Source organism: Gambusia affinis, linkage group LG18 (assembly GCF_019740435.1).
Source record: "Gambusia affinis linkage group LG18, SWU_Gaff_1.0, whole genome shotgun sequence".
Lineage (NCBI taxonomy): Eukaryota > Metazoa > Chordata > Actinopteri > Cyprinodontiformes > Poeciliidae > Gambusia > Gambusia affinis.
In genome coordinates, this window is record NC_057885.1 from 6,666,008 (window position 1) to 6,690,312 (window position 24,305).

Genomic DNA, 24,305 nt, shown 5'->3' on the forward strand with positions numbered 1-24,305 from the left:
CAGGTTTTAGACGGTTTCTTCGTCGGCAGATTACCTCCCCCGCCTTGGAAAAAACTCGTTCACACGGCACTGATGATGCAGGTGAACAGAGGAACTTCAGTGCCATACAGTACAAGTGGGGATGCACATGTTTCTGTGTATGCCAATACTCCAATGGATCTTCATGTCTCCTTAGGTTCTTTTCAACAATGGCATCTGCTGTGGCATTGGAGCTACGCCTCTTCTGGTCCACTGTAGTATCTAACAGAGACCACAGTTCACCTGTAAATGAAAACAAAAGATCATTACAGATAATAAACAACTCCAAGAGCTGAAATACAGTAGTGCAAATGTCCTAAAAAAAAAATTCAAAATATATAAAGACTCACAAGATCTGCTAGTGCCTTCTCCTGCATCTCCTGAATCCTGCAGCTGGACACCTTCATTGCTTGCAATCAGTGCAGAACATTCTGCTTTCAGCCGCCGTACCGCCTCTTGTGCTTTGCTTTGACTGAGAAAACCAAGAGTTTTCAACCTCAGGTCCAGCAATGTGGCCATTGTCATGACACTTAATGATTCAATATTTGTGACTTGTTCTTTGACACGCCTCAATAGGTTTTCAGACAGAAGTCTTGCAACATCATTTTTGATATTTGCCATCTTTGTAAGCACTGCATGGTGCAGCATGTTCATTAAAGGTATAACCTTGGATATTGACACTCTTTTCTCTTCAGAGAGCTCTGAAGTTGCTTGGAAAAATGGGAACAACACGGGTAAGGACTCCTCAATTATCTCATAATCCTGAGACGTCAAAGGGATTATATCAGTTTTGAGTGTTGTGAGGGCTGCGGCCACAGGTTCTTTTTGTTGAAACAGACGTTCCAACATAAGGTAAGTGCTGTTCCAGCGTGTGTCCACATCGATTATAAGTTTTTGTGATTGTCTTCCCATCTGTATTTGAGTCGCTTCTAGCCTTTCTTTACCTGTGGTGCTTGAGTGGAAATACGTCACAATTCTTTTAGCCCTTGATGTCACAGAGGTCAGGGATCTGGTCAAATGATTTTCGGACTAATAAATTCAGTCCATGAGCAATGCAGATGGAGCGCCTGATCTTTAATGCTTTAGCACATGCAGTCATGTTACCAGCTGCATCAGTCACCAGACAGTTCATCTTACCAGTAATTCCCCACTCCGCCATGTGATTATGCACTACCCTGGCCAGATTGTCAGATGTGTGAGTGGAAGGGAAATGCTCCACTCCAATTAATTCAATGCTCAGTTTGTCACTGGGATCAATGAAGTGGCATGTTATGGCCAGGTATTATTAAAATTATTAATTTTAATAACTGAAATGATTTCAAATGACCACATTAGCTGTTATTGTTTACACATATAAACCTTTCTAGTAGGAAGAACATAGGTTGGATCCAGCAAATGAATGAGCTCTCTGAAGCCCTCATCCTCCACTAAGGAAAAAGGTTGGGAATCCTTTACAATCAGATTTGACACAGCCTCATCTAGCACCTGCTTCCTGGAGCCTGCAAGACGCATAAATATAAAACAATTTAAATGACACAGGTATAAATATGAATTAAATAATTTACAAAACATAAGACAATGTCATACTCTGGCTGGTGTCTCCTGTGTCTGAAGTGTGCTTATTTTCATGCATGGCCCTGTAATGCCTAATCATTGATGATGTGTTGTTGTTGCAGACCAACACCCTGCCACACAGCAAACATTTCACCTGAAATAAAAGGATGTGGAAGTTAACACAACGTTGCTATTAATGAGGCAAATGTAATCAGATCTTGGGCAAACATTATACAAACCTTATTGTGATCTGTCATCTCATAACACTCCCACATATGAGAGGTTTTTCTCTTTTTTGACAGCTCCATTTCAACCACTGCTGATGAAAACTGCTCTGCTGATACCAAACCACCTACTACAACCCACGAAGCAACAGGATTCATCGCGCTTTTATTTTGAAATAAAATGAAGCAGTCACGTGACCCATGCAATGCGAGGCCTCCTGTGTCAAGTACAAATTCAAGATACAAATTTTCTTTCCAAACCCGACATACAGACAAGTTGTTTATGTTTTAACAGTTAGAATCAACTGTTGGTTTTTGTAATAAAGCGAGCACATACAGAAACATATTGTTCAGTTACAAATCATAATACAAACATAAGATTAAAGGTATCCTGAGCTGGACGGAGACATCTGAGCAGGTGAGATGAAGACAGTTGGAGTTAGAAATTACACATTGGTCTAATTTATGTATCCAGTGACTTTATCCAAAAAGGTTGTCAAATAAAGTTTCTAAAACCTGCCTTCTGTGTGAGTCTTTCCAGGTTGAAGCTACATTTAAAGTTTTAATGAATCACTTTGGGTTTTGCAACAATTGGATATTTAAGGTCTTTATTTTGTGAATCTATTGCAATTGGTAGAATTAATATGGAATAGTGGGACACCAGTCAGTTTACGGGTTGAGCTGGAGTCCTTATGGGAGACATTATGCTGAACTATGATAACAGCTGAACCAGGTCACCTGCAGCCAAGAATATTCTAGTTACAGAATGTCACTTGTTAGAAGTTCAGAAGTCTTTTGGTTTGTTTGTAAATTATATTCACAATGAGAATAATAAGAAAAATATTTGGCAAATAAACAACAAAAGTGCACCGTGAATGGATGTACTAAGTTGGCCAAAGTTGTTGACTAAATGTAAAACTGACCAAACCTCTTTTCCATCTAGTTCTTATTAAATAAGTTAAAGGCTATTATATTTTGGATTTTAACTTATTTATTTTAAAAGTACCATTCACAACATCAATATCTATTATTTGAACTTCAGCACCAGCAAGTATTTACTTATATCTGTTTTCTGAATCTGTGATGGACTGGTGATCTGTCCAGGGTCAGCTGCCCTCATGACCAACTATGAGGATAATTAATGATAATTAATGGATGGATAAATGTGATCTTAATGTACATTTGTCTCCAAATTATTGATGTGATTCATGTTTTATGACTTTTGTTTGAGATAGATAGGGTGTAAGGATAGATAAATACATTTCCATAATGATTCCTTATTGTTGCTCATTTTAGATCGCTTGTTACTAATATAATTTTAAATAAAGATTTAAAAATAAAAAAGGGACATACCACGTGACAGACATGCCACGTGACATATCACGTTTTGTAGCCATTTCTTTACTGTTTAATTTGTATTTTTAATGTTGAAGGTGTTCTTGGGTGTTTTGAAAGGCGTTGTAGAATAAAGTACGTTATTATTATTATAATTATTATGACACGGTTGGTATAGGAAATAGTGTCACTAGCGCCCCCTTCATTTCCGGAATGAAATAGTCCCATTTCCATATAAGGTATGAGACTGACAGTGGTCCGTCCCCGCCCCTTTCTGTTTGCTGCAGCGAGATGTACTTGCGGCGAGGTCCTTCTCCAGTTTTTTCCGTCTCTTCTCCTCTCTACCCCAGTGCACACTGAGTGCGCTACGTCTTCTACTACGCTGTTGATTGGTTAGAACTCTGCTGCCAACTGGTGACTGGAGGATGTCTGACCGGAGGAAGAACGTAATTAGAAATGTTCATTATTCTGACAGTGACAACAGTCTGACATCGGTGGAGACGGTGACAGGCGATCGGTCACCGGTTCGAATCCCGCTTGTTGCGTCTCTGGGCAACAAGGGCTGATGGTGCAATAAAACAACCTCACTTCTGTCAGACTGTAGTTATGAATCAAACATGTAAAAAAGTAAGAAATAAAATGCCTAAAACATTGCAGTGGGAGGTTTTCCTGTAATTTAAGTTGAATGTGTGTTTTTTGTTAATGCTAGATTTACACTTTACCTTTATTAGCTTGTGATTAATATATCCTACAGGGAATTTTTATTTAAACCATAAACATGGAAGTAATTTGAAAGGGAAATAACTACCATGGCAACAACAAAACAGATGGTGTAATAATACACCGTCTGTATGACCAAGTCCTCACCTGTAACCTACAGTTCTGAACAGACACAGTTTTTTTGAGGAGTGTGTTTACATACGTCACATAAAAATGTTAGGTGTTTCCCCCGTCTGCTCACCGAAGTTGGTTCATCTACTTGTCTATTCTTGAGTTAATGAATGGTTGGTTTGTGAAAAATGTCTCCATCGTGCTTTGAATATGTAAATTATGAAACAGGAAAATTCAGCTTTAGGTTAGAAAAGCAGAAATCCACGATACACACGGCTACTTGTGTCAGTTTTCAGCAAAAGATCAAGAGAAGAGCATCAATTCACAGAGGGACAAAAAGGAAACACATGTAAGTTTCAGCTCTCTAATATTAATGTTGCTAATAAGAAATTATATTTTTACTTTTAATATCATGTCAGCATTTTTTTATTAGAAAATCGTGTTTTTTTTTCTGTTTCCTGTCTGTCTTGGTCTCTCTGCTCTCATTGTTTCTCTGTCCAGTGGAGGGAGAGCTGCAGCTTTTCACTGTTTAAATGTTCTTCATCCAACAGAGACAAACTGCTGGAGGAAAATCATTCATCTGACAGCAAAGATGCAGTGGAGTCTGATTCTGCTCTTCCTGATGGGTAAGTTGATCTGAAACACAACTAGACTACAAGGAAATAAAGTTAACTCTTTGTTATCACACTGAAATGTTCATGAAAGCAGTTCATGAACTGATTGGGAAGAAATCCTCAAAATTTAATATGTTTTATCTTCACAGCTCAGTGTTGTTTCATTGACTGTCAGCTCTATCAGTTTCACTACATTAATCAGAATAAGACCTGGACTGAAGCTCAGCAGTACTGCAGAGAGAAACACACTGACCTGGTCACAGTGACTAACATGAAGGACATGGAGAGACTCAACATCTCAGCTGGAGGTCAGAGTGGAGCTTGGATTGGTCTGATCAGTAAACCAGAATTTAACAGAACATGGTACTGGTCTCTGACTGGAGTGGAGTTCAATGAAAGTGAGACAAACTGGTACCCAGGAGAACCAAATGATAAAGGAATTCAAGGACCTCTGAACTGTGTGATTCTAGAGAACAATCTGATATGGACAGATCAGGGTTGCATGTGGCCTCAATATTTCCTGTGTTATGATGGTGAGTATTAAAAAACACACAATCTAAACTCTATAGATTGTCTAATAAAACAATCTGGATGAAATATTTAACACAAAAAGAAAATGAAAGTCTTTACTCTCAAAAAGCAGAAATTGTTGTTTTCAATGAATCTGCCAATAAACCTGATTTTGTGTTTATTTTAACAACAGTTATAACAGATTTAAATTTTCTGTTCACTCCACAGAAACTAATACAACCCATAAATATCACCTGATTAAAGAGATGAAGACCTGGCAGGAAGCTCAGAGTTACTGCAGAGAGAAACACACAGACCTGATCAGTGGAACGAAGCAACTAGAGGATGAAGAACTGAAGAAATTGATTAACTTTGTTTTCAGATACCTATATATTGGTCTGTTTAGAGACAATTGGAGGTGGTCAGATGGAAGCAGTTTCTCTTTCAGACACTGGAATAATCAATTAAACAATCCAGAATCTTTCAGTGATCAATGTGCCATGATTGATGATGGAGGCAGATGGAAGAATGAGAACTGTGATGAAAGAAAACCCTTCATCTGTTATGATGGTGAGAAACTCTGACTTTCATGTTCACAAATCAACAGAAGAATTTGAATTTCTTTGTGTTCATTTTAATTTGTGGATGTTTTCTAGTGTTTTTAAGATGTGCTCTATATTTAATGTCAAACCTGCAAGTGTTTTTTTGTTTTGTTACTTTTTACAGATAAAGTGATCCTGGTCAAAGAAAATAAAACCTGGGAGGACGCCTTGACCTACTGCAGAGATCATCATGATGACCTGGTCATCATCACCAACATGGAGGAACAGAGATGGATCCAGGAGAAAGTCAAGAACGCATCGACTGGTTATGTCTGGTTGGGTTTGCGCTTCCACTGCTTGAAGAACGTCTGGTTCTGGGTCTGTAAGAAGAGGACCAGCTATAAGAACCCGACCTCAGCAGGATTGAAGGACTGTAACACGTCTGGAGCCATGCAGGCTGGAGGAGAACATAGATGGTTCCAAAGAAACGACACAGAGAAACTGAACTTCATTTGTTCTAAGGTTTAAAGTTCACTCTGATTTCTGGTGACTTGAGTTTGTTGTTTCCAAAGTGAATATTTGGATGTTTGGCTGCATAAACGTTTGAAATGTAATTTTAAAGTAGAATCTAATGTTACGGCTCCAGTAGGTCTCTTCTTGCAGGGTTCTGCAGACAGACAGGTGTTGTTGTTTGGCCTGATTAAAGCTGAACGTCAGGAGACTTTTTCCTTCTCCCTCCTCAGAACCCATTTGGTTTGCTTTGGGTCCTATGGTTGGTTTTTTTAGGGTTGTTTTGGCTTTTGCTTATTTTTGATTATTCATGAGTTTTTGCATTCATCTATTTTGGTTTCTTATTTAAAGTTTGATTTCTTTAGTACAATTTAATAAAAACATTTTTCTTAAAGTCAGAAAATTCTTGTGTTTTCTCCTTTAATGTTACTCCAACAAACAAACCCGGTGGACGTGATGATATATTTAGACAGGAGGAAGAAAAATCTTCTTAGCAGAAGACTTTCAGTTATCGATCTTAATATTCAGTTTGTATTTTGAAACACAATAAAACAGGTTTAATATCTATGGAGATAAAACAGTCCATATGACGATCCACAGCGTCTAACGATTAGTAAACCAGAAAAAAATATAAATAATAAATTGTGTGTAACTCTGAGTACTTGTAAATAATTTGTCAAATGTGCACACAAATATTAATAAATTATGAATACAAAACAAAAGCACAAACACACAATAACAATTTGTACAAAAATGTAATTTCTATACGTCAGATTTTTGGTAAAATAATCCCCCAAAACCTGAATAATTTGAAAATAAAAGTATCAAATTCAGTCGCTGTTAAATGAATCAGATTTCTTTAAAAAAATTGAAAAATAAAAGTTAAAAATTAAGATTCACTTTTGTCTCAAAGCTGAACGTAGGTGTTGTTTTATTTAATCAATCAAATTTTATTTGTAAAGCACATTTCAGCATCAAGGCATTTCAAAGTGCTTCACATCAAATCAAACACAGAAACACAATGCAACATAAAATCAATAATCAAAACACGACAATGAATCAAGTTCTATAAATAAATTTGTAATTGATTGCATTTTAAATACAATCCTAAACAAGTTGGTTTGTAGTTGAGTTTGCATCCATAAAAGGTTTATCTGTTAGACTCCTACTGTGTTTTATGGAACAAAACACCTGTTGCTGTTTTTATTCCCACTCACAATCACACAGTTTAAATCCATGTAAACAGATTTTCAAAGGGCTTCCAGTAAGAGGCTTCGTAAAACTCTTTCATTTCGCTCTGGGACTCCGCCGTTCATCACGGATATTTTGTGCAATTGCAACATAGAATCAACAATCAAAACATGACATCATTATTGACTGTCAGCTCTATCAGTTTCACTACACTAATCAGAATAAGAACTGGACTGAAGCTCAGCAGTACTGCAGAGAGAAACACACTGACCTGGTCACAGTGACTAACATGAAGGACATGGAGAGACTCAACAGTCGTTCACTAGGAGACATAAAGGAAGCTTGGATTGGTCTGATCAGTAAACCAGAATTTATTAGAACATGGTGCTGGTCTCTGTCTGGACTGGAGTTCAATGAAAGTGTGTTGGTTCTGCAGGGGAGTGGTTTCCTTCTCCTCCACAGGGTGGCAGGCTGATGGGATCCAGATGTTACTCATCACCACCAATCTGCAAGGTCCTTAAAGAGGAGCGGCTTCCTGGAGTCAGATATCTGATGGTTCTGCTTTTACAGTGGTTCTCTCTTGCTGTCAGTGCTGTATTTCCAGTGTCCTCCTGGTTCTGACTCATTTTCTTTTTCTACTTCCTCTACAGTGAACCTGAGCTGAACACTTTCTGAACCGGGTTCACCTGAAGTATCTGATCCTAGCTGCTCTGTTGGGTAGTGATGGGTAAATAAGATGTCATGTATCGTTTCAACCCCCTAGCAACGCTGTATTGATACTGTGTCAATTCTGTGTCACTGAATACTGACACCTGCTGGACATTAAAAATCCCTACAGGCAACGTAGTGAGACTGATTTGATGACGTAGTCTATACAATAAGATTTAAGTCATTGTATTTTATTGTGTATTATATATTGTATTATGTCATATCTTGATTTAAATTCAAAATATATTTGATAATGTGAACATGAACCAAGTGATGAAAGTGAACGTGTTTGGAATGAGGATGCTTGTGGACTGTTTTTATTTTCTTTTTCACAAATTTTTATTAAAAAAACTAAGTTTTTCCAACATTTTGAAATTTAGTCTGTTCTGTTTTTAAACACATCTTCTCCTGCTGTAGAAAAAAATAAAGTAAACAATAAATTTCTGTAAAATAATTTATAAAAAGCAACTGAATAACCTGTAGAATAGCTGTATATCTGAGTTTATCTGGGATTCATTCTGATGCCCTATAATGCCTCAGCATTGAGGACGTGGATTTATTTTAATAAAACTGATTTCAGTGACACTGTATATTGTTCATATAATTTTTTTTTCTTTTAAATTATTTTCTACTCAATTCTTTATGGATGTGTTTTGCTGAAAATGTCTTTTATTATTTTTTTATAGAGGTGTTGTCTTTATTTACCTTTTTTCTGTCTAAAAAATTTTATTTATGGAGGGTAATTTAAGAATAAAATTATGAAATGTAAGATTTAAAAGGAGAAACATGTGCAACACTTAACCTGCAGAACATAATATGAAAGTCAATTTCAGCTGAATTTGGATTCAGACAGATCAAGTAACTGAACAGAACCGGATGAAACAACAACGAAGTGAGAACCGATGCCTTTTATTTTTTGATGTAAAATCAAAATGGTCCCAAACTACGAAACCTTTTGTTTGCCTTGAGGCTCCGTAGTTGATGCTGTACCGTAAAAGATCAAGATTTATTTTGGTAAATGCATCCTGCTGACAGATTCGCTTCCTTATAAACACAGTTTGGCGCATTGAAACAGTTCCTGTATCGGTCACGTGACTTGCTGAAAGCAAAACACGCACCGACACGGGTTTTGTCTCTGTGCTTGACGCGTCGGTGTTGCCGGACCATCACTAACGTTGGGAGCTCCTGAGAGCGTCACGCCAGCCAATCAGCTGCTGGAACTTCCCCATCTGGAAAACCACCACAACACCTGTTGGAAACCCATGTACTCTCCTCTGCTTAGTTACCCGCAGACCGTAAGTCACCATCAGGTTACTCCGTCATTCCCTTCATTACTTCCCACTTTAACCACTCGTCCTTTGCAGTTCCTCTGCTGGCCCGGTTCCTCCCTGCTGTCACAGATCGACGCCCCTCCACAAGCTCTGCAGCACATTCAGTTGCTAAATAAATCTGTTAAAACTGTTTGGGTGTCCATAGTTGTTAATTGCCTTAGAGTCCTAGAAACATTGCATTATGACAAAGTGAGACAAACTGGAACGATAAAGAACCAAATGATGGAGGAATTCAAGGTTCTGAGAACTGTGGAGCTTTGTATCAAAATCTCTCATGGGGAGATCAGGGTTGCAAGTGGCCTGAATATTTCCTCTGCTATGATGGTGAGGATTAAAAAACACAAAATCTAAACTCTTTAGATTGTCCAATACAAGTATAAAACATTTAAAAACATTTATATTCCATAAATCATATAGTTTTTAGTTCTTGATGCCCAGGTTCGGCTTAATGACACATGAAGCTGCTGTTGCAAAGATTTATTGTCTGTGTCCTCTTTATGTAGATAAAGTGATCCTGATCAAAGAGAATAAAACCTGGGAGGCCTTGTACTACTGCAGAGATCATCACCATGACCTGGTCACCATCACCAACATGGATGATCAGAGATGGATCCAGGAGAAAGTCAAGAACGGATCGACTGATTATGTCTGGACGGGTCTGAGCTTCACCTGCACTCTGGATTTCTGGTTCTGGGTCAGTGATGAGGTGGTCAGCTATAAGAACTGGGCCGAAGGTGAACCGATGGACGACTGTGACATGTCTGGAGCCATGGAGACGAGAGGAAAACATCAGTGGAGGAAGAAAAATGATCTTGACAAATAAAACTTGATCTGTTCTAAAAAGTAAAATCCATTCTGCTTTTTTTTTACTTGAAGGTTTGTGGTTCTTATCATCTTCCTGTAAGATTGAAACAATAATAAACAGTGTTTTTATTCTCAAAGTCCAGCAGAGCCTCAGCAGTAAGACGCCATAATGACTGTTAATGTTTCTCTGGAAGATCAACCAGGTTCCCAGGATATGGAGGTTGGCTCAGCTTTTTTATATTTGTCCTTCCTGTTAATACTTGAATGTTTTCTTGTGAAATATGTTTTGAATATTTAAATAATGAATTGTTAAAATTCAGCTGCTGTTTAGAGAGCAGCAGTTGACCTGGGACAGTTTCAGCAGAGCATCAAGAGGAGAGAGTCTCATTCACTGAGGGGGAAAAGGAAACGTGTAAGTTTTAGAAAAATGTCTGTCGATAAGATTTAATCTCAAAAACATAATTTCTTTTACACGTAATATATATATATATATATATATATATATATATATATATATATATATATAAATGTTTCAAAGCTTTGAGTTGTGAAAATATGACTAGAAAATGTGTTTTCTTTCTACCATTTTTTATTTTCAAATGATGTTATTAATTTTTTACTCCAATATTCTTCAAATTTCCAGAATTGACATAAAACTTTATATTGTTACATTTCATAGTTTTTCACAAATTAAATCATTTTCTTCCATTGAGTTCTTTTACCAAATACTTTTTAACTTTTACTTGAGCAACAATGTGAAATTTAATTCTATTATTACCAAAGTGAAACAACTTTTAGTTGCTCCACTTTGTTTCCAGTTTATGTCTAAGATCATGAGATGGTTTAGGTTATAATTCAAAGCTTTCATATGACATAGCCTACTTACATTTCAGTCATTATAAAACTTAACAATGGTTTTTCACATATTCTTATCACACACATTTCAAGCAAGAGCTGGAAGATATATCCTGGCCAAATGAATAAAACATTACAGGGCAGCATGTGCACTAAAACACATGTTAAAAGAATCTGTCTAAAACACGATCTATCAGCACTAGCATGGCTAATATAATAAACGAGGCACTACTGAACGGTGCACAACCATTTTTTTTTCTTTATTCAAATGTACAGCAAGTGCCGCCTCTCACTAGGAAGGTAACACAGCGGTTACCGCTGAGCGGTAAAATGTTGTAAATACCTGCAAAACTCCTCAACGGTGTACTCTGAAGCCGCGGGTGTGTTTTGGATCAAGCAGGAACCACATGTCCGCTTAACCAATGAACAGCGTCAGTGAGCTGCTTCTGCAACGGACTGCCTTCAGGGACAGTCGGAAATTACCGTTTTCCTGGCAAATCTTTGCCGATCTCATAAGTATTATATTTTAAAATGACCATTTCCAGTGGGGTGGCAGTAGGGGTGGCAAGGGCTCTGTTGGAGGTGGAAAATGCCACCCCTCTGGCTCCGCCACTGTGTTTAATGTTTTAATGTTTTATTTCTAATTAGAGAAAAAGCCTGAGCAGAATGTCTCTCTGTCTGTCTTGGTCTCTTTGCTCTCATTGTTTCTCTGTCCAGTGGAGGGAGAGCTGCAGCTTTTCACTGTTTAAATGTTCTTCATCCAACAGAGACAAACTGCTGGAGGAAAATCATTCATCTGACAGCAAAGATGCAGTGGAGTCTGATTCTGCTCTTCCTGATGGGTAAGTTGATCTGAAACACAACTAGACTCTGGTTTCTGTTATAATAAAGTCAGATTTAGAAACCAGCTGTCTATTCAATATTCACACAGAAAGTAAAAGAATTAAACATAAAATTACTGCAGTAATTGTAATGCATGTGCTGTGTAAACTACAGCTACAAGTTAGTTCATACTGAAACGTGTTTTATCTTCACAGCTCAGTGTTGCTTCATTGACTGTCAGCTCTATAAGTATCATTACATTCATAAGGAAAAGACCTGGACTGAAGCTCAGCAGTACTGCAGAGAGAATCACACTGACCTGGTCACAGTGACTAACATGAAGGACATGGAGAGACTCAAGATCTCAGCTGGAGGTCAGAGTGAAGCTTGGATTGGTCTGTATGATCCAACAAACGGTACCAGAACATGGTACTGGTCTCTGCCTGGAGTGGAGTTCAATGAAAGTGAGACAAACTGGTATCCAGGAGAACCAAGTGATGACTGGTTTTCCAACTGTGGAATTTTGTGGCGGGATGCCAGATGGTTCATAGCTCCTTGTAGTTATCGTTTCTTTTTCCTCTGTTACGATGGTAAGATTGAAGTCTTTTTGCCTTTAAAATGTAAATAGTGTATGTAAACATCTGGTTTCAACTCTGTGTGTATATATATATATATATATATATATATATATATATATATATATATATATAGCTGGCAGGATAGCTCAATAGATAAGTCAGCGGTTTTTCACCCGGTCGACCCGGGTTCGAATCCAGGTCGAAACCGGAAAAAAGGGCGCTATCCTGTCTGGGTCCTTAGGCAAGATCCTTCGAGCTACAGCCTACCTCATAACATGAGAGACACAAAGAAGCAAGGAAACATGCCGGCTCAGACGTCGCCCGGCCAAACAAGGTCTGCGTCAGGTGCTGGGGAACCAGAGCACCTTGATGATAAATGGGCTACTGGAACAACGAGGCGGACAACGAAGCGGAAATGGGCAAGAGATGAAAACTTGGATCTGTTGGAATGCTACTACTCAAGTAGCCCCGATCGGAGGGGCTATATGCAAAGACTGAGGGAGGAATGGTTACTTCGACATCCCCAGTCCACACTAAGTGCTAAACAGCTAGTAGCTCAGTGTTCCAACATCCGCAAACGGCAGCTGCTATCACAGCTTGAGATTGACGAAGTACAACACAAACGCTACGGCGAAAAGGAGGAACCTGGATGTCAGAGAGGGCGGGGCTTAACTACAAGCCCCCGCCCAGAGAGGGAGTATGCAGCCACAATGACGGAAACAGAGCTGAACGAGGCTGCAACGGACCTGAGAAATAGAATCATGGCAGGAATGACAGACAGACCTCCTCGGCGCCAATTACAACGGCTGAGTGAAATACCATCAGAAAGTCTCATTGAGAATGTGAATGCAGCAGTGAGAACAATCCCTACCAACGAGCTGATTTACAACGCAGCATCAGTGATCCTTGATCTTTGAGCTATAAGAATAACAATAACAAATACCCACCATGGAAAAGACAGTTAGAGAGTAAAATCAAGGCAACAAGGAGGGAAGTGAGCCAACTATCAGAGCTCCATAAGGGAACAATGAAAAGACCAATACCCGAGAAGTACAGCCAGATGCCCATACCTGAAGCACTCGAAACTGCCAAACAGAGGCTCCAAGCCTTGGCCAGCCGCCTAAAGAGATACACAAGGGAGAAGGAATCCAGAAGGATTAACAGGCTCTTCTCCACCCAACCAGCTAAAGTGTACTCTCAGTGGCAGGGGAATAACAAGGCTGGAGACCCACCAAGGCTGGAGACAGAACAATACTGGAAAAGCATATGGGAAAGGGAGGCGTCCCACAACAGCAATGCAAAGTGGCTGATCTCTCTACGAGATGACCACAGCAAACTCCCTGAGCAAAATCCGGTAACCATCACTGTGGCAGATGTCCAAGAAAGAGTCTCAGGTATGAAAAACTGGACAGCACCAGGGCCAGACAAGATCCATGCCTACTGGCTAAAGAAACTGACTGCCCTACATGAGCGACTGGCAGACCAAATGAACCAGCTGCTACAGAATGGGAACCACCCTGAATGGTTAACTGAAGGGCGCACAATCCTGATCCAGAAGGATCCAACAAAGGGCCCGGTCCCATCTAACTACCGACCAATAACCTGTCTCTCCACAACCTGGAAGCTCATGTCAGGCATCATAGCCTAAGATAAGCAAACACATGGATCAATACATGAGCACGACAGAAGGGCATCGGGGTAAATAGCAGAGGAGCCAAACACCAACTCCTTGTAGACCACACAGTTGCCAGAGACTGCAAAACCCGACACACCAACCTGTGCACGGCTTGGATTGATTACACGAAAGCCTATGACTCAATGCCACACACTTGGATCATCGAATGCTTAGAGATGTACAACATCAACAGGACCTTGAGAGCCTTCATTGCAAACTCAATGCGGATGTGGAAGACCACCCTTGAAGCCAACTGCAAGCCACTTGCACAAGTATCCATCAAATGTGGCATATACCAAGGAGATGCGCTGTCCCCGCTACTGTTCTGCATAGGCCTGAACCCCCTCAGCCAAATCATCAACAAGACTGGCTACGGATACCGACTCAAAAATGGAGCCAACATCAGCCACCTCCTCTACATGGATGACATCAAGCTGTACGCCAAGAGCGAGCGAGACATCGACTCACTGATCCACACCACCAGGATATACAGCACGGACATTGGGATGTCATTCGGACTAGAGAAGTGTGGTCGGATGGTTACAAAGAGAGGGAAGGTCATCCGCACAGAAGGGATCTCACTCCCAGAAGGAACAATAGCAGACATAGAGGAAGGTTACAAATACCTGGGAATATCACAAGCAAATGGCAACCTTGATGAGATCACAAGAAAAAGAGCCACAACCAAATACCTTCAACGAATAAGACAAGTCCTGAGAAGCCAGCTCAATGGCAAGAACAAGATCCGTGCAATAAACAGCTATGCCCTACCAGTAATCCGATACCCTGCAGGAATAATTAGCTGGCCAAAGGAGGAGATACAGGCCACAGATGTTAAGACCCGGAAACTACTAACAATGCTAACTACTAACTACTAACAATTCCACCCCAAATCCAGCACCCTGAGACTCTACACGAACCGCAAAGAAGGAGGCAGAGGACTAGTGAGTGTGAGAACCACTATCCAAGACGAGACATCCAAGATCCATAGATACATCAGGGACAAAGCCTCAACAGACAATGTGCTCAGTGAATGTCTCAAACAATGGGGAACAGAAGCTGAGGTGCCGGAGGAACCATCATGGGAGGACAAGCCCCTGCATGGGATGTACCACCGGCAAATAACCGAAGTGGCTGACATCAGAAAATCCTACCAATGGCTGGAAAAAGCTGGACTGAAGGACAGCACAGAGGCCCTCATCATGGCCGCCCAGGAACAGGCCCTAAACACCAGAGCAATTGAGGCCCAGATCTACCAACCAGACAAGACCCAAGGTGTAGGTTGTGCAAGGAGGCCCCTGAGACAGTCCAACACATAACAGCAGGGTGCAAGATACTGGCAGGGAAAGAATACATGGAACGACACAACCAAGTGGCAGGCATAGTGTACAGAAACATCTGTGCAGAATATGGACTGGAACCCCCAAGATCAAAGTGGGAAACACCCCCGAAGGTAGTGGAGAATGACCGAGCTAAGATCCTGTGGGACTTCCAGATCCAGACAGACAAAATGGTGAGGGCGAACCAACCAGACATAGTCGTGGTGGATAAACAACAGAGGAAAGCCGTTGTGGTGGATGTGGCAATACCAAGTGACTGCAACATCAGGAAAAAGGAGCATGAGAAACTAGAGAAATACCAGGGCCTAAGGGAGGAACTGGAGAGGGCCTGGAAGGTGAAGACCACAGTGGTGCCTGTGGTCATCGGGACCCTCGGGGCAGTCACCCCCAAACTGGAACAGTGGCTACAACAGATCCCAGGAACAACATCAGACATCTCAGTCCAGAAATGTGCAGTCCTAGGCACAGCCAAGATACTGCGCAGAACCCTCAAGCTCCCAGGCCTCTGGTAGAGGACCCGAGCTAAGAGGAAGAAGAATCACCACCCGCGGTGGGTGAGAAGGGAATTTTATATATATATATATATATATATATATATATATATATATATATATATTGTAAAGAAGGTTCAACTTTATTAGACCTTAAGCTTGGTGTCGTAGTTTTTATTTTAGTCTTCCGAGCTTAAGTTAGGTCATTAAATGCAACGTAGTTCGAGAGAAAAGGCTAGTATCGCGAGATTCGATGTTTATGTTCTGTTATGGTTCTCACCACTCACTGCCCGGACTTAGCTAAGCGCTGTCTGTGCAAGAGCTAGAGGCCAGAAGCCACACGGTTCTTACATGAGAACAACTCGGTTGTCGTTGTAATTCATCTGTTGCTGATAGAAGTAAAGTTCATGCAAGATATCTTTCTATTTTTTTTTTGTCGTGTATCTTCACCTACACTAACGCCTCCGTTACCCTGGAAACCAAAAGCGCGACAATATCTATCGAACAAAAAGTAATATTTTTATTATCAAACATTCATTTATGTTTGGAAAAAAGGTTTTTAATCAAATATAAAAATAAGGCCTGAACTAATAAAATTAATCTAAATTTTCCATCTTTTTTATGACACATGCAAGAAATAACATTTTTACCTTATAATTTCTTATTTGACATGATATAGAAGCTTCATGGTTTAAAGACAAAAGCAAAACTATTAAGCTTCTTTTATAAATCTTTTTTCTAAGAATACTTCTCAAAAGTAAGTTAGAGTTCATCAACTTTGTTCTCTCCACAGAAACTAATACAACCCATAAATATCACCTGATTAGAGACAGGAAGTCCTGGCAGGAAGCTCAGAGTTACTGCAGAGAGAAACACACAGACCTGATCAGTGGAACGAAGCAACTAGAGGATGAAGAAGTGAAGAAATTGATGAATATATCTGGATTTATGGATTATTGGATTTTACCAATCTACATTGGTCTGTTCAGTGACACCTGGAGGTGGTCAGATGGAAGCAGTTTCTCTTTTGAACCCTGGTATCTACAGTTTTACTATCAACCCAACAGTTTTCGATGTGCTGTGACTGTGTTTGATGATGGAGGCAGATGGAGGAAAGAGAACTGCACTGAAAGAAAACCCTTCATCTGTTATGATGGTGAGTATTCAAAAAATATCAGTAAGTGTAACATAAAACTTCACATTCTTAGTTAAATGTCTTTCAAGTGTAAACTTTACTATCAGGTTTGTGTGTTTAACTCATAACAGTTATTATTATTACATGTAATTAGTTAAATAAAGGTCCTTGAAACCTTTGAAACTTCTTTTTTGTTGCACCAGCTCTGATTGGAAACTTACAATGAAATAATATTGATTTATTCCTTATATTTTATGTATTTTTATGCCAGATAAAGTGATCCTGATCAAAGAAAATAAAACTTGGCATGAGGCCTTGACCTACTGCAGAAAGAACCACCATGACCTGGTCACCATCACCAACATGGACGATCAGAAATGGATCCAGGAGAAAGTCAAGAACGCATCGACTGGTTATGTCTGGATTGGGCTGCGTTTCAGCTGCAGTATGAATGTTTGGTTCTGGGTTTGTGATAACTGGACCTGGGATGGTCAGAAGGATGATTGTAACATGTTTGGAGCCATGGAGGCAGGAGGAGAGTATCGATGGTTTCAAAGAAACGGCAGCGAGAGATTTAACTTCGTCTGTACTAATAAATAATTCTTCCTCTTCTTTTTATTATCAGCTTGTTTCACTTTGTGCATCTTTTTGGGTTTAATAAAATTCACAAAACCACATTTGAATTTTGTCAACAGATGATCCATTACGCAAAACTTTAAATTAGAAATTATTTGCTTTAAATGAATTGTGGAGAATTTATGTTGTTTATCTTGTCTAATATATTGTAAAGACTTATCTTGTTGCCTTTCTGATATTTCATGACTGTTACTCACCGTTGATAAAATTATGTTGTGATTTAAAACAATAAAATCTTAATTAATCATTTTAAAACTTTTCCACATGTTGAGACTTTTTTTCTGTACAATTTAACAGAAAGATGTTGGGAAACAGGAGATGGGACAGAAAGAGAACAATAATTTTGTCCACACTCTTAAACTGGTTCTGTTAAGAAAACCTTTCATTCAATTTCATTATAAAATTTCCAAATTCACCAGATCCGTCTTTCCCACTTAGACTTGTCAGATATTTGTAGATTTGTATCTTTTTATTAAACCAATAAGTTCCATTTATGGTGAGCTTTAATTCTTCTAGTTGCTCCGTCTCTGCAGGATCGATGTTTAAAAAAACAAAACCACCTCTAACATCAAACACACACACATTTATGTACTATAAAAACTCAGGACTTTGTAATGACTTACATTCATTTTAGTAACTACATTTATGCCTAATGCAGACATTTTCACTAACCCTGATCATTACTGATATATTCCTAACTCCAACCTTAATCAAAACGTAATTCACACCCCATTATAAGAACTGTGGGGTGAAAGCACAACAGTGTGGGAAAATATAAGAGTAGAGTCGACTTGGGGAAAAACAACAGAGAATCTGATGAAATCTGATCACCAGGAGTGAAGGGAGGGATGCTGGAAGGAAGGCAAAAAGTCCAAAACGAAAACAAAATCAGTCCAGTGCGCCACCATGTGGCCGCAGTGTGCTAAACCCAAGAATGAATGGAAACTTACCAAAACTGTGCCGGCCTCCTGTTAAAAGGTCTGCAGGGTGATGATGTGGAGGGCGGAGCCACCAACAAGAATCTGATGGACGGCGGAGAAAAAGAGCAGAAGTGAAAAGTCCAGCTGATGCCGACAGAGAAGGCAGACAACCTGAAGAACCGTCGGTCAGTGACGGCAGATGACACACAGTCCATTGAGGTGGTCTGACCCGAGTCGCTGCCTGTGCCGGGCCCCCCGGGTTCATCATGACCCCCAGAACCTGAAGGCCTCAGAGCAACGGCTGAGTTTGGGACACTAACTGGAGGCTCTGGACGATACCTTGAGACGAGATGCTGACCAGTATTTATTTATCTTTGTACATGATAGTGGTTACTAACGGTTACACACATACATCCTCTATAATGTAATATTTAATTGGATCTTTCTACTCAAACTTATAAAGTGTTTGCTGTAAATCCAGGATTACATCGAGGCTGACAGTCCTTTGACTGACTGCTGATGTCCATCACCAGCGTATTTTCCCTCAATAAAAGTTATAAAATAAAATGACAAGTTTGATTTGCATCCTCGTCTGTCTGTGCAGCCAAACACACAGAACTCTATGAACATTTTTCTCTTCCTGTCCTCTGGTGTTCCAGCAGGTTACAAGGGGAAAAAACAACTTCCTGCTTTGGATTAGGGAAGTAAATTTCTCCCTTGTAATTTTTCTTCCTGTCTGCATATTTTATTCTCTGCACGCTTTTCCACTCACAACACATAAATAACTATTCCATAAGTGCTCTTTAAATGAATTGAAGCTTATTTAGCAAAGATGTACCATAAATCCATACATTCATCTTTGAAAAGCTGCTTCCTGCTGCTCTATGAGGATGTTAGTGGAGGAGTCAAAGAATTCAGAATTACATTAAAGAAACATGATAATTGTAATAATCAAACAGTGAGGAGAAACTAACACAATATATTGACAGATATGAGCAATTTGTGTAAATTCAATGTGAAACAAAACTGGTTATTCCTGGTTTTTCTGGATTTCATGTTTGAAACTCTAGACAATAAATTTTAAGCTGCAAGAGAAAATCAGCTTTTGTACTAGAGGTGTTTTTCTGTCACTTTGATCAGTTTGTTTTGAAAGGTGTCTGTAACACATTATTAGAAAGGTGAGCAGAAACTGTAAGGGAAAAACTACAAGCAGAGATGTTGCAGCTCAACACACGATATTGAATAAAGTTTTTCCTGGTTGTTTTCCCAGCTAGATTTTTTTGCATATTTTTTTTCTTCCTCTTTATAGTTTGTAAAAGGTTTCCTTGTGAAACATGTTCCTGCTCTGCTTTGAATATTTAAAATATGAAATGTTCAAATTCAGCTGCTATTTAGAGACGTGGAAAAGTCGGATATCAACATTTTACCAGGGACGTTTGGAGCAGAACATCGAGAGGAGAGAACCCATTCACTGAGAGACAAAGAAAAGAAATGTAGGTTTCATAGAAAAGTCCTTCTAGTTCTATTATTACATTATTTTCATGTCAGCATATTTTGATTTAAGAAAAAGTTGCACTATTTTCTCTACCTGCTCTGTCTTGGTCTCTCTGCTCTCATTGTTTCTCTGTCCAGTGGAGGGAGAGCTGCAGCTTTTCACTGTTTAAATGTTCTTCATCCAACAGAGAAAAACTGCTGGAGGAAAATCATTCATCTGACAGCAAAGATGCAGTGGAGTCTGATTCTGCTCTTCCTGATGGGTAAGTTGATCTGAAACACAACTAGACTACAAGGAAATAAAGTTAACTCTTTGTTATCACACTGAAATGTTGATGAAAGCAGTTCATGAACTGATTGGGAAGAAATCCTCAAAATTTAATATGTTTTATTTTCACAGCTCAGTGTTGTTTCATTGACTGTCAGCTCTATCAGTTTCACTACATTAATGAGAATAAAACCTGGACTGAAGCTCAGCAGTACTGCAGAGAGAATCACACTGACCTGGTCACAGTGACTAACATGAAGGACATGGAGAGACTCAACATCTCAGCTGGAGGTCAGAGTGAAGCTTGGATTGGTCTGATCAGTAAACCAGAATTTAACAGAACATGGTACTGGTCTCTGACTGGAGTGGAGTTCAATGAAAGTGAGACAAACTGGAAACCAGGAGAACCAAGTGATAAAGGAAATCAAGATCCTGAGAACTGTGGGGCTGTGTATAATAATCTGCAATGGTTAGATCAGGGTTGCAAGTGGCCTCAATATTTCCTGTGTTATGATGGTGAGTATTAAAAAAAACACAGAATCTAAACTCTATAGATTGTCTAATAAAAGTATCTGGATAAAATATTTAACACAAAAAGAAAATGAAAGTCTTTACTCTCAAAAACAAGTTATTGTTGTTTTCAATGCATCTGCCAGTAAACCTGATTTTGTGTTTATTTTAACAACTGTTATAACAGATTTAAATTTTCTGTTCACTCCACAGAAACTAATACAACCCATAAATATCACCTGATTAAAGAGATGAAGACCTGGCAGGAAGCTCAGAGTTACTGCAGAGAGAAACACACAGACCTGATCAGTGGAACGAAGCAACTAGAGGATGAAGAAGTGAAGAAATTGATGAGGGAAGCGTTTGGGTCAGACTTTGCATACAAAGCAGTAGTATACTTTGGTTTATTCAGAGACAATTGGAGGTGGTCAGATGGAAGCAGTTTCTCTTTCAGACACTGGAATAATGAATTAGTTAATCCACAATCTGTCAGAGATCTTTGTGCCAAGATTGATGATGGAGGCAAATGGAAGAATGAGAGCTGTGATAAAAGAAAACCCTTCATCTGTTATGATGGTGAGATTTTGTTGCAATAAGACAAATTATTTAAATTTAACTGAATATGTAGGAATAAATAAAAGAGCTTCATTATACTGTTGAAGTTTTTCTGTCATATAAATGCTAAATCTATTAAAATAAATTGTTACATTTACAAATAAATTGAATAAAACATGTAGAAATATTAAACATTTTGGATCTTTTAAATTATTCCAGGCTCTGCATCTTGACATAATTGAAGCTCCTGTTATGATTTATTTTATTTATTGTTTCTTGATGTAGATAATGTGATCCTGATCAAAGAGAATAAAACCTGGGAAGAAGCCTTGACCTACTGCAGAGATCATCACCATGACCTGGTCACCATCACCAACATGGATGATCAGAGATGGATCCAGGAGAAAGTCAAGAACGCATCGACTGATTATGTCTGGACGGGTCTGCGCTACACCAACACTCTGGATTTCTGGTTCTGGGTCAGTGATGAGGTGGTCAGCTATAAGAACTGGGCCGAAGGTGAACCGATGGACGACTGTGACATGTCTGGAGCCATGGAGACGAGAGGAAAACATCAGTGGAGGAAGAAAAATGATCTTGAGGAATTTAATTTCATTTGTTTTAAAAATTAAAATCCACTCTGTTATTTTTTTTTTCATTGGCACTGAGCTTTTTACATAAATCTTGTTGTTTTTGGTTTTCTTGTGGTTTTAGTAACATTTTATTCACATATTATCATTTTACTGAATATGAGATTGTTTTTTGTTCTGTGGATTTACTGCACTGAAACAAACTTCATTGTGATTTATTTACCATGACAAAAACATCTGATTCTGATTCTCATCATTTATGCTTTTAGTTTGTCAATTTTAGCTACTTTAATATTATATTTTATTATTATATGGTAACATGGCTTTGCTCTTTAAGTTCTCAATAATTGTAACATTATTTCAGAATATTATCATTAGTTATTCAGTAGGAGTCATCTTCTATGAAGCACTTTGTGTTATCATACTGCATATAAAGTTCACCATAAATAAAGTTTGACTTGAATTTGTTTTCCTTTTAGTTTTTTTTTTTAAATGTAAGTTTTTCATACCTTTTCCACTTTTCAATGGAAACAAAACTATTTTAGAAGATCCAAAATCAAAACTTTGCAATAATTGCTGAGCAGCTTTTTAAATGTTTCTATTATTGATTAATCTTTGGTGATGACCTCCTTGTATTTGTGACTGGAAGGCCTCCTGGTCATCACCCTAATCTTTATCTTCCTCTAAAGAGTGCCATTGAAGTCCTGACTCTTTCTGGTCCGTCCCAAAATGTTTCCAGTAAACAGAAATCTGTAAAGATTCTTTTAAACCTGAATCAGGTCAGTGGTGTGAATAATTTTGGATCAAACGTCTCAGACTGATTGATAAGATGTGAATCATTTGCCATGCAGAGAAATGAAAGACTTGATCAGCAGATGGCAGAACATTTCAGTGAAACAGAAGATACAATATCAAACATGTTTTTATAAAATGATTCAGGCAGCAGAATCTGATAAATATCCTCCTAGTCAAGAACGTAGCTAGAAAAATAGATAAAGAAGATTTAAGTCATTCACCAAGAACTACAGTCATGATAGAAATTAAACTCAGTTGTTTGTAATATTTTCTTAAATTGTCATATAAACTCCATCAATTAAAAAATGTAATCAGATTAATTACAGTCCAGCACTGAGATTAATCAACATTAGTCACCATGTTCAAGTCTCTCCTCCAACACTCCAGACAATTCAAATTCAAGCATTTATCTGATATTTTGTTTTTATTTATTATTTCTATCAGAAAGCCAGTGATGTCTCCCAGCAATTATTGAGATCGCAGGGGGAAAAAAAATCAGCTAAAACATAAAATAAAACCAATAAAAAAGTCTGCATTAACAGTTAAATATTTATGAAAAATGACAAACACTGCTGCACTTTTTAAAAAATCTTCATTTTACCAGGACAAAAAAACCCCATTGAGAATTAAGACCTCCTTTGTTTACTTAGTCCTGACCAAGAGGCAGCAACAAATACAACACAAGGAAATACACAATATGCAATAAAAAAACTGAAAACAAAACAAAGAAAACAAAAAAAAAAACACATTGTTTTTGTTTGTAATTGTTACAGTCACTGACCACTAGGGGCTCTCTTCATCAGAGCTCTCTCCTTGTGTTTCAGGTCCACCTGGCTGCCACAGGTTCAAAGTGTTGGAGCTGGTCAGCCTCCCCATGAAGAGCTTCATGCCAGAGATGTCAGATCTCTGAGTCTGGATCTGAAGTCATCCTGTCTGTCTGGTGGCTGTTTGTGGGAATTAAATGATTTTTGCTGTGAGCCTTTTGGGAAGAATCAAGTGTCTAACTAAAGTAAAGTGTTTCTATTCACAGTGGAAGCTGGTCGGGGTTCTCTGCCATTTTGGTTAACTGTTTTCTCCTGTTTTGTGGTTCGCCAGGTTTTGTACTTATTTTTACAGTTCTCCTCTAGAAAGTGATTATTGAATTTTATAGTTAAAAAGGAGAGTTTTGTTTATTGTTTTGTTTTATTGTATTGTTCTGTGTTTTCTGCCTCCTGTGATTGAGGTTTTACCTGAACTATAAAATAAACTATCTCTTGCTACTGACATCATTTGTTTAGATTACTGATTTTTGTCTTACACCCAGTGCCAGAATTTACACTTAGTGGTCTTGGGGAGGGGCTGTAATAGTAATTATTACATAATAATAATAATAAAAAAGTTTGAAAAAACATGACTGAATGTAAATAAACTGGTAAAGCTCTTTACCTAAAACATTATGTAATTAATAATAAATATTTCTTCAGTTTTGA

At 38.6% G+C, this 24,305-nt stretch overlaps 2 protein-coding genes and 1 long non-coding RNA gene across 4 annotated transcripts; all 3 read left to right on the top strand.

Moving 5' to 3' along the window:
- The first annotated feature begins 3,985 nt into the window (after nt 1-3,985).
- Nucleotides 3,986-6,442, top strand: LOC122820233 (C-type mannose receptor 2-like). Its single transcript, XM_044097475.1, has 5 exons — nt 3,986-4,311; nt 4,514-4,588; nt 4,726-5,109; nt 5,315-5,656; nt 5,813-6,442. Exons 2-5 carry the CDS (start codon nt 4,555-4,557, stop codon nt 6,154-6,156), a joined length of 1,104 nt encoding a protein of 367 aa, XP_043953410.1. The 5' UTR covers nt 3,986-4,311; nt 4,514-4,554; the 3' UTR covers nt 6,157-6,442.
- Nucleotides 6,443-10,339: 3,897 nt separating this feature from the next.
- On the top strand, nt 10,340-22,475 carry LOC122820227 (C-type mannose receptor 2-like). Of its 2 annotated transcripts, XM_044097468.1 has the most exons (6): nt 10,340-10,392; nt 10,493-10,584; nt 11,795-11,869; nt 20,519-20,902; nt 21,110-21,472; nt 21,737-22,475. In XM_044097468.1, the coding sequence occupies exons 3-6, from the start codon at nt 11,836-11,838 to the stop codon at nt 22,081-22,083; spliced, it is 1,128 nt and encodes a 375-aa protein (XP_043953403.1). In that variant the 5' UTR covers nt 10,340-10,392; nt 10,493-10,584; nt 11,795-11,835; the 3' UTR covers nt 22,084-22,475. The 2 variants fall into 2 exon arrangements, with proteins under 2 accessions (XP_043953403.1, XP_043953402.1); XM_044097467.1 differs by lacking the exons at nt 10,340-10,392; nt 10,493-10,584; nt 11,795-11,869 and adding exons at nt 20,063-20,117; nt 20,307-20,381.
- LOC122820237 lies at nt 16,219-17,891 on the top strand. The gene is made up of 3 exons (XR_006368745.1): nt 16,219-16,331; nt 16,727-17,089; nt 17,340-17,891. It is a non-coding gene; the product is annotated as an uncharacterized LOC122820237 (long non-coding RNA).
- Nucleotides 22,476-24,305: the final 1,830 nt, after the last annotated feature.

Bases quoted from the DNA above. Each gene is read 5' to 3' on its own strand.
- LOC122820233 (XM_044097475.1), top strand. From the start codon at position 4,555: ATGCAGTGGAGTCTGATTCTGCTCTTCCTGATGG. The intron at 4,589-4,725 runs GTAAGTTGATCT...TTATCTTCACAG, and splicing joins GATTCTGCTCTTCCTGATGG to CTCAGTGTTGTTTCATTGAC. The intron at 5,657-5,812 runs GTGAGAAACTCT...TACTTTTTACAG, and splicing joins ACCCTTCATCTGTTATGATG to ATAAAGTGATCCTGGTCAAA.
- LOC122820227 (XM_044097468.1), top strand. From the start codon at position 11,836: ATGCAGTGGAGTCTGATTCTGCTCTTCCTGATGG. The intron at 11,870-20,518 runs GTAAGTTGATCT...TTATTTTCACAG, and splicing joins GATTCTGCTCTTCCTGATGG to CTCAGTGTTGTTTCATTGAC. The intron at 20,903-21,109 runs GTGAGTATTAAA...TTCACTCCACAG, and splicing joins ATATTTCCTGTGTTATGATG to AAACTAATACAACCCATAAA.